Source organism: Lathamus discolor, chromosome 22 (genome assembly GCF_037157495.1).
Source record: "Lathamus discolor isolate bLatDis1 chromosome 22, bLatDis1.hap1, whole genome shotgun sequence".
Lineage (NCBI taxonomy): Eukaryota > Metazoa > Chordata > Aves > Psittaciformes > Psittacidae > Lathamus > Lathamus discolor.
In genome coordinates, this window is record NC_088905.1 from 2,916,047 (window position 1) to 2,925,952 (window position 9,906).

At 55.3% G+C, this 9,906-nt stretch overlaps 1 protein-coding gene across 1 annotated transcript; it reads left to right on the forward strand.

Annotated features, from left to right (window-relative positions):
- Nucleotides 1-1,093: 1,093 nt before the first annotated feature.
- Nucleotides 1,094-5,827, forward strand: PLPBP (pyridoxal phosphate binding protein). The gene is made up of 8 exons (XM_065659235.1): nt 1,094-1,193; nt 1,481-1,588; nt 2,024-2,059; nt 2,608-2,683; nt 2,831-2,965; nt 3,148-3,290; nt 3,827-3,925; nt 4,245-5,827. The coding sequence occupies exons 1-8, from the start codon at nt 1,095-1,097 to the stop codon at nt 4,359-4,361; spliced, it is 813 nt and encodes a 270-aa protein (XP_065515307.1). The 5' UTR covers nt 1,094; the 3' UTR covers nt 4,362-5,827.
- Nucleotides 5,828-9,906: the final 4,079 nt, after the last annotated feature.

Consider the following 9,906-nt stretch of genomic DNA (forward strand, 5'->3'; position numbering starts at 1 on the left):
ACATCAGATGTAGGGGAAGATTGACCAGGGGTAACATTGAGGCTGCTGCTGCTCCAGGGGGAAGAGTGCTGTGGATCGGTGCTGAGCTGCCATTGACCCATGTGCTGCTGCCCGCTGCCATCCTCCCCTTCCAAGGAGCAGGAGAGGGTGGATGTATCCCTGTCAGCTCAGGGAATGCCACAAGCATTAGCAGAGCAGGGTGACAAACACAGTAACAAGCCTTTAGTGTCAAACAGCAAGGATTTGGTGAAGTTTGCATCAAATCATTGTCATGTTTTAGCACACAGAGAGCCTGGTGGGTGTTTTGAACCAGCTGTGTCAATACTGTCATTGCTGGGAATAGGGGAGAGCCCCGTTCTGCACATTAAGTATTTAGCTAATGGGTTCCAGCTGGCAGGTCCCATTCCTTCCATCTGACTCGCTGGGATAAAGGCTGGCATTGTCCTGCTGCTCCGCACAACCCACAAGTGCTGCCTTGCTTTACAAAAGGGTGTTTTACCTCTAGTCACTGGAATGTACACCCTAGGAAGACGGCTCTTCCTGCACAGTGGCCTGGCTGCGGGCTCTGTGGCGGGGTTTACCGCAGTATTCAAGGTACGAGGTCAAAATGAGCCCTGCAGTGCTGCGGTGGGCAGAACATGCCCTCTGAACACAGGGCTGCTGCCTGCCACCTTCTCCTTCCAGTCCTAAGAGCCAGAGGGGATCTGTAGGTGCTCTCCTCACCCGGGTGAAGGCACCCGCTTGGATCCTTCCCCTCAGAACCTGCCGGCCCGAGGGGAGGCTGCGGTGTTGACGGGGTGCCAGGGCAGGTTATGAGGTGCTGACACCGCTCTTGTTCCTCACAGCAGGACCCTCAGCGCGGCGTCAAGCCTCATCCCAGCCGCTTCAAGGGCAGGAAGGTGGGCAAGGGCAGCACCGGAGCCTGGATGCGCCCGCCATGGAGGGCTCCATGCAGCCACAACCCTCCCCACCTCAGCAGCCCCAACATGGCGCTGCCGCCCTACGCCCCGCCCCGCCGCTCCTATTGGTGGGCGGTGCGCGACGGCGCGATGCTATTGGCCTGCGGGGAGCGGGAGGGGCGGGGCCAGCCGGGGATGTGGAGGGCGGCGGGTATGGCCGCCGGGGACGGGTTGGGGCCTGTGTTGCGGGCTGTTACCGAGCGGGTGCAGCAGGCAGCGGCTCGCCGGCCGCAGGTGAGCACCGGGGCCGCGGGGATGAGCCTCGGCCCGCTGGGGTGGGCACGTTCGGTGGGGCGGCAGGCCCTTGGTCAGCGTGGAGACAGCGCCCTGTGGGCCTGTCATGGAGGCGGGTGGCTGTTCCCCTCAGCAAGGGTGGCAGGAGCCCAGTGTCGTCCTTAGCGGTGTCCCCGTCGCTGTGGTGGCCGAGCTGATCCTCTCCCACAGCTGGGGCTGTGGCTGGGTGCTGGGGGGAGCGTGGGGCAGGTTGGAGCCTTCCCAGCTCACCTCGGGTGCCCGTGCAGGGGCTCCCGGCCGTGCAGCCGCGGCTGGTGGCCGTCAGCAAGACCAAGCCGGCGGAGATGGTGATCGAGGCCTACAGCCATGGGCAGCGCAGCTTCGGGGAGAACTACGTGAGTGGAGTGGGCCCCATAGGACTGCAGTGGGCCCCATGGGTCGGTGCTGGGCCCCATGGGTCTGTGATGGGCTCCATAGGGCTGCAGTGGGCCCCATGGGTCAGTGCTGGGCCCCATGGGTTGGTTATGGGTCCCACAGGTCTGTGATGGGCCCCATGGGTTGGTAATGAGCCCCACAGGTCTGTGACGGGCCCCATGGGTTGGTGATGGGCCTCACAGGTTGGTGATGGCCCCATGCTGCAGACAGGCACTGTGGCAGCCCTGTGTGGGGCTGTGAGCATGGGGAGCTGGGCTTGTCCGTAGCATCATGCCCCTGGGCTTGTATTTATGAGGGGTGTATTGATCCCAGGGTCATACATTCTAGAGAGACCCTTCTTATGGTGCAGGCACCTCTGGCATGGTTTTGACAAGAGATTGTCTTGATTCTCCTAGGTTCAAGAGTTGCTAGAAAAGGCATCAGACTCCAGGGTAAGTACACAGTTCTCTGTGTGTATTCTCTCTCCCTATAGCTGTGTCCTGAGAGCTGCTCAGCACAAATCCTGGTTTTTAGGGCTTTGGCAGTGGAGGCTGTTTGATCCTTGTCTCTGCAGATAAATGATGTGGTTATTTTTAGCTCTTTGCCTGCCCCATTCCCTCTCCTTGTCTTACTGGCTCTATGAATACGTGTGCTTTAGTCATAAAGTATTTGCCTGAACGGTGCTTTATCTTTTGTGCTTTCTGCTGTAGGAGGTTCACAGTCATTTAAAAACGTGGTAACACTCAATTTAAGGAAAATACCACGTTATGACTATTCAGTCACAAAAGAGCTTTGCTTTCCCCATGTAGTGCTCTGCAATCAGAGCCCTGCTCCTCTGCAGTGGGTGAAGCAATCTCAGTACACAAGCACTGGCTATTTACCCCTTTTAGGGTAAATAGAAGAAGATTGGGTTTTTGTCTGTGGGCAAACTGAGACTCAAGTGCTGTGTGGGGGAAGAGGGAGCTGTCGTTCAAACCTCACTGTTCCTCTCTCCTTTCAGATTCTGTCCTCTTGCCCGGACATTAAATGGCATTTCATTGGCCACCTGCAGAAAACCAACGTCAACAAGTTGATGGGTAAAGCCTGTTTCATGTGCAGTGATCCAGTGTTCAAACAGGACCAACCTCATGTGCATGAACGCGGCAATGCTCTGTGAGCGAGCTGAGGAGTAGGTACAAAACCTGAGCCAGCAGTACTGCCCTCAGCCTGTGTTTTCTCCCCAGCTGTCCCGAACCTCTTCATGTTGGAAACAGTGGATTCGGTGAAGCTGGCAGACAGAGTCAACAGCTCCTGGCAGAAGAAAGGCTCCCCTCAGAGGCTGAAGGTCATGGTGCAAGTTAATACGAGTGGAGAAGACAGTAAGTGGCTTTTTCTGCTCATAAGCAGGCTTGTCCTGCTGACGGGACAGAAACAACCTCACTGGGATGGGTTGCTTTGTGCTCTTAAAGCATTTCTCTGAGCTAGGATGAAGCTTGCTTGCCTGTTAGCTTCAGCCTGGCCTCTGGCAGAGCTTGGCACAGATCTCCCTGCTTTCTGTCAGGTAAGCATGGCCTTCCTCCTGGAGACACCACTGCTGCTGTGGAGCACATCATCAACAAGTGTCCCAGCCTGGAATTTGTGGGGCTGATGACCATTGGCAGCGTTGGGCATGACCTTAGTAAGGGTCCAAATCCTGACTTCCAGGTAGGATTCTCTAGAAGAAGATGTTACTGTTGCCTTGTCTCCCATCAGCCTGGAAGTGTGTGGGGCATCAACAGAAACCCTTGATGCTCAGAGAGTATTAATGCAGGTGCTAGGCTCAGTTCTGCAGATGTCCATCTGTAGTTTGTCCAGCTCTTCTGGAGCCGTAGCCAGGATATGGCAGGGACACCTCATGCAGCAGTTCCTGCCCTGGCTCCTCTGGTCCTGTGTTCAGATGGGGTTGCAGTCAGCCTTCGTTTGCCTGCTGTGTGTGCAGGGTGCATGAGGCAGAGGAACCAGGTCTGTGTTCCTCATCTGTCACGCTGCTGCGATAATGGGATGTCTTCAGAAGATGCGTAGACTTGGGAGTATGGGTGTTGTCAGTACCGTAGCCTGGAATAGGGAATCTGCAGGCACTTCAGTGGGAAGTGTGAAGGAGACTTCAAAGAAAGGCAGAGATTGTGATCTGTGGAACCCTGAAACAGAGCTGTTGTGGCTGTCAAGTGTCTGATCCTCTTTTCTCTCCCCTTCCCTTCTAGATGCTGCTGTCTTTGCGGAAGGAAGTGTGTGAAAAGCTCAGTCTCCCCATTGAGAAGGTGGAGCTGAGCATGGGCATGTCCACAGACTTCCAGCATGCAGTAAGTCTGGTTTCCTTCTGCCACCCCTTCCCTTGGGAAACAAATGTACCAGCACCAGCTGTAGGCACCCCAAAGCCCAGCCCAGCCATCATCCAAACGGGCCTATTGGTATCTTCATCCAAGGGGAAGCCTGATGGTGCTGGTCCATGAAAAAGCGCTCTCCTGATTCTGGGATGGATCAAACAGACCTTTGCTGTAGGGTGGCGAGTACATGGGGAACCATCCTGTGGTGTGACAAGCATGGAGTCTGGCTACAGACTGTGCTGGCAGGTTTGAGTGGCAGCTCTGCCCTTAACTCCTCCTTTGTCTCTCTCCCTAGATAGAGGTTGGATCCACAAACGTCAGGATCGGAAGCACTATATTTGGAGAGCGAGATTATTCCAACAAAGCAGGCAGTGAAGGCAAAACTGAGACCTTGACAGTGCAGGGTCAGTAGGTGGGAAAACAAGTGGCCTCACCAGAGGACAGCTGATGGGAGACCTCACTATGCATTCTTCCCTCCCTCCGTGTCGGCACCCCGTCGTGATGGTGAGAGGGAATTCCTCCTAACAGAGCAGAGGCCAGGAATGCCTCCTAATTTATTGTGATTGTAGAGTACCCATAGGAACTGGAAATGTGTAGAACCAACAAATGATAAGACAATGTATGCCTGAAAGTGACTGTGGTATTTCAGCTCCTTCAGGGTCCTTGGGTTGACAGGGTTGACCAAAGTGTTTGTCAGGATGGAGCTGCTAATGAATCAAGCTGTATCCTCACCAGTGGCAGTGAGTTTGGTTTCACTGAGGACTAAATTCTTCGTTAAACAAGTTCTGATCTTGTCAGACCCTATAAATGTTTCCCCAAACAAAAGCTCTGCACATGATGGCTCCTTAGGGATGCTGTGAACAGGACCTGTGGTAGAGACACACTGTGACACTGCAGAAGGCAAAGAGCAAGCACATGAGGATGGGTAAGGAGCACGGTTGCCAGCTTGAGCTCACGTTTTGGGTACAGGTGGCAAGCGTGGGAGTGTCTTTTTGCCTGGAATTTGTATTTGTCCTTTCCAGGCTGACACTGCTGGCTTTTCCCATTGGTTCCATGTCTGCTTGGGTCTTCTGGGATGCTCACCCTTCCCCTCTTGTGGTGATGGGAGTTATTTTCATCCTGCCTAGTGGTTCTTTGACAGTCTCAGTTCTTTTGGGTCAGAATGGGGCTTTTCTGTTGCTTTCCAAGGCGAGTCACTTGGCTGTTTGGTGCCTCCAGCATCCTGTCTGCATGTCTGAGGATGAGGATACTCCCTTGTCTCGCCGCAGGACAGCACTGGGGTTTGCTTTTCCTTTGGGAACAGACCTCCAGAAAGGAAACTCGTACTGTTCTGCTGTGTTCTGGGTTCTTGCAAAGAGCCCTGTCACCCCTGCCAGAGCTCCTAGGCTGTCTCTTAATACCTTAAGCACTGGTCTAAGCTCCACTTCTCCTGGAAGAGGGAAATGGGGTTCTTCCGCTGCAGTAGCTGTTTCATTTAGAGCAGAAGCTCCTGTGTTAATGTCACATGCTGTTTGGCCAACACTAGCTATGGCAAGTCTCTCTTGTAACCCATGTTAAAACTGAGGTTTGGGGCTTTTGTGTGCTGCTAAGAGGAGGAGACATCAGTTGCCAGCAGAAATCTCCTTCCCAGGCTTTTCTCTGTGTGCACACAGTTAAATCCAGCCGTTGGCTTTCCTCTCTGACTATAAATGCTGAATGTAAATTAAAAGAGTCGGCTCTTAACCTGTCCTAGCTCCGTGGTTTAGAAGCAACATGCGGTTTGAGCCACCCTCCTCAGCACCGCACCGTGGGTTGTTTCCTAGTCCATTAACAAGTGGTGAATTCTGATACCATCTGTGCCAACTCGAAAGCTATTAAAGATGTTATTTTTATGTTTCAGCCTTGTGAATAAATGCCCTGAGTTGTCGTTGAAGCCGTTTCCCCAACAGGTGGTTTGAAAGGTGGCTGGAACAGAGCGAAGGGAGTGGGACTGGCAATTTTGGATCAGAAAGGGGAAAATAGGTGCTGCTGAGCTGGGGGAGAGGTTGAGGTGGTGTGAGCTGTTCCTGGGGCAGCCCTCTGGGTGGCACTGCTCCCCAGCGCACCGAAGGGGAAACGGCAGCTCCTGGGACAGGTACGGATCAGGAATGACTCGGGAAATAACCGCACTTCCCAGCTGATGGTTGAAGTGAATCCTTTCCTGTTCCACCTCTCTCTTCCCAGAAGATCTGACCGCAGATCCTCGTGTGTGTGAATTTCACAACGTGAGAAGCCTTTGGCTTGTTTTACAGCACAAAGTCAGGGCTCTGGCTCTATCTGAACTCAGTTCCAACGTGCAGAAACTGCTGCTGTCCCGTGTGTTTGTTCCTTCTCTTATATTGTAGCAGCAGAGGAGGAATGGGAGTGCTCTGCACCCTGAGCTTGCAGACCCAGCCCAGCCCAGGGCACCCCCAAGTCCATCTCAGAGCTGCTCCATCCATTCTTCACCCAGCCTGTAGCTGTGCTTGGGATTGCCCTGACCCACTTGGATGAGGTTTTGCACAGTCCCACCCATCCAGTGTGTCCAGATCCCTATGGATCTCATCCCTTCCCTCCAGTGCATCTTGCCTCAGAGATTCCCCATGGCCAAGCCTCACTGAAACCCTGACCAGCACCTTCTGCTCCTCCTTTGGGCACCCATGGAGCTGGGATGGTCGGAGCTGAGCACGTATCCACAGACCACCCTCTTGTTCCACAGCATCACCAGCAGATGGGAACTGCTGGTCCCCAGAATGCAGCCAACAAGCTGGAGATGAAAGGCTCCACGGCCTCATAATGAACCCTTCTCCCTGCTCCAGCGCCTCGGCCTCTGCATCACAAGTTTATTCCCCATTGGAAGCACTTGGCAGGGTCACTGCAGCAGCAGCAGCAGCGCTCGCTCCTCGGGCACTGACACTGTCAATATTTGCCTTGGAGGAATGTGTCCAGCAGATGAAGGACCAGAGGGGCTCCTCCTCCTCTTCCCTCGTGACTTGGCTTGGCTGTCACCTCCTGGGGTGAAGGCACAGCCCTGTGTTCCTCAGCAGTCCCCTACAGTGACTCTTGTGTTGTGTTGGAGGGCTCTGCCCAAGCTGATCCCCCCCACCAAAGCCGTGTTGGCACATGGATGGAGCAGAGAATAACCCTTCCTGGGAGCATCTGGAAGGAATAAAACCAGGATGGGGTGATGTGCTGCTGCTCCTCCTGTCCTGGGGAGGTGGGGTGGCTGCCTGTGGCCATCAGCATCCTCAAGGAAGCAGCCTCTCCTGTTAGAGGCACTCTGAAGGTGCCGAGCTCTATAGGCTCTGGTTCCCATTAGGTGAGGGTCCAGGCGTTGCTTACAAAGCCAGGCTTGATTTAGTTCTTTATCACATCATCTCCTTTGTATTCCAAAGTGGCTGGAGCTGAGCCGCCTGCTTGGCATGGGAAAATCCATGGATTTAGGGCTGTTCCCTGCTCTGCCTGGGGTAGATGAGAGCATGGGGCTGGCCAGAGCAGCTCACCCGAGGCACAGCCCGCTGCTGCAACCCTTCAAAGTTGGGAAGCGTGTTTATTTCTGGGATATCAGGTTTCCGGCAGGAAGGCCGACAACTGCCAAGGTTTTTATTGGATCCTAGTGAAAGGAATTTAGAGAGTCCTGTGCTTGTTGTCTTTCCCCCCCCTCCTATGCCTGCAGCGGTTAAGGAGCGTTTTTACCTTTGAATGGGAGCGAGAGGCACAGGGATTTGGCATCCGGCACCGGCACGTCCATGGTGATGGAGTTTCAATCAGGTTGCCTTCTTGTCTCCCGGGCTGGAGGCATCAGGAGGGGTCAAGGCTGGAAAAGCACAAGGAGAGAGGGGCTTGGAAGTACTTGAAAGAGCCTGAACTCCGCTGGGCTCAAAGCATGGGGAAAGTGTTGCTCGAGCTCCCCTCGTCGTGGCGGGGCTGGGGCCGGGTATTTCACGTTTGTTCCTCGTTTTGGCCAAGGTTTTGGCTGTTCTTGGAGGCAGTTTTAGGGGAGGTTCAAATCCTGATGGCCACGGACAGGGGTTTGATTGCTTCAAATGTGTCCTGCTTGCCCTCGGATGCTGCCAGCACTGACCAGCATCCTCCAGGGCCCCCCGAGATCCATGCCAAGCCCCGTTCCTATCCACACACAGGGAGTTCTTGCCTTAACACTGAGGTTTCCTTCCAGCCCTGGGACAGGGGAAGCAGAGGGGCAGCAACTGGTTTGGGGCAGGGTCAGAGCTGCCCTTGGTAGGAAGAGGAGCGTGTGCTGTTAACAGTCCATTAAGGCAATGCAGAGTAACCCAGAGTGAGCAGCAGGGCTGCCCATGGCAAGGTATGAGCCCAAATCCACTTGAATTCCCTCCAGACATTCAGCATCACAACATTGGGCCATTCCCCTGCTGAAATCCTGTGTCCTGCTCCCAGCTCTTGCACTCAACACAGGTTCTTCAGGTCCCTGCAGGCACTGGGGTCCTTGGAGGCAAGGATTCCTTAACTCAGGGCTTGATCCAGCAAAAGGAGCCCTTTGCACTGCGGCGTTTGGGGATGCTCCCGCTTGCTGCTGCGCTGGATGTGCTGGGAATGCCTAAATCCGGCATCAGCCAAGGGGTCTCTTCTCCCCCTTGGTGGGGAGCCTGCAGAGGAGGAGGGATGGGTTTGGGGAGGGGTTTCGTATGGAGCAGATGCTCGCAGGATCTCGGAGCGGATGCTGGACACAAGCAGTTTCCTGTTGCTCTTCCAGCTTCAGCTGCAGGATCTGGGACCAGCATCCTGCAGCACAGGGCACAGGAGGGTAATTCCTGCAGTGGAAAAACAAGAGGGGGGGGAGAACCAGAGGCGAAGATGTGGGTTCACTGTTGATTATTGGTTCCTTACTAAGATGATGCTGCTCTCCAGGGCTCCGGGGTCCAACGCATCCACAAACGCACATGTGGAAATGGAGCTTGTGCTGATGAGTATCTCTGCTGCATCCCCTTCCCGATGGCCACCGCGCTGTGTTTGTTTGGAGAAAGGAGTGAATTTCTTTTCCCCTCCAGGAACGATTGGTCCTGGAGAGAAACCGCATTCCCGGAGTGGCCTCTCGTCGTCCTTCCATGACCCTCTTCCTCTGCGCCCTGGCACGGGGTCCTGGAGACTTCATTGCCTGCTTTTGATCCCGTTTGATTTGAAGCTGCAGTGAGCCGTGGCCTCCGAGAAGCTGAGCCCAGAGCGGGGGGGAGAGGGGACGTGGGAGGGGGAATGGGAAGCTAAATATTGAACTTAGTGTGGAAACCACTGAGGCAAACAGGGAAGCAAGAAGGGAAGAGCATTAACTGCAGGGCAGAGGCCAGGAGGGGACGGAGCAGCGTGACCATGCAGTGAACTGTGTGAGTTTGGGCAGGGGCTTCCTCCATGGCGTGGGGGTCCTGCAAGGCAGTGGGACACCCCCCCCCCCCAAATCCCCCACATGCAGGGTGCTGATAGGACCCTGTGTGTGCCACAGCCCTGGGCACAGCACCCTGTGCCACAGTGAGGCATTGCATTGGACCACGTGCGCAGGGGGGCATCACGTTGGGACCCTATGGACCACATGCAGAGGGGGGGAGCATCAGATCGGGACTCTATGGACCATGTGCACAGGGGGGCATCACATCGGGACCCTATGGACCATATGCAGAGGGGGGCATCACATCGGGACCCTATGGACCCAAAGGCAGAGGGGGGCATCACATCGGGACCCTATGGACCCAAAGGCAGAGGGGGGCATCACATCGGGACCCTATGGACCCAAAGGCAGAGGGGGACATCACATCGGGACCTTATGGACCGTGTGCACAGGGGGGCGTCACATCGGGTCCCTGTGGACCACACGTGTTCTGGACCACTCAGGGCTCCAGCTTGGAACCGGGATGGGACCGGGAGCTTCTCTCCCTCCGGGACGGAGCGGACCCGCGGCTCCGGGGCCGCAGCTCTTGGTCCTGCGGGACCTC

Bases quoted from the DNA above. Each gene is read 5' to 3' on its own strand.
- PLPBP (XM_065659235.1), top strand. From the start codon at position 1,095: ATGTGGAGGGCGGCGGGTATGGCCGCCGGGGACGGGTTGGGGCCTGTG. The intron at 2,966-3,147 runs GTAAGTGGCTTT...GCTTTCTGTCAG, and splicing joins TAATACGAGTGGAGAAGACA to GTAAGCATGGCCTTCCTCCT. The intron at 3,926-4,244 runs GTAAGTCTGGTT...CTCTCTCCCTAG, and splicing joins CCACAGACTTCCAGCATGCA to ATAGAGGTTGGATCCACAAA.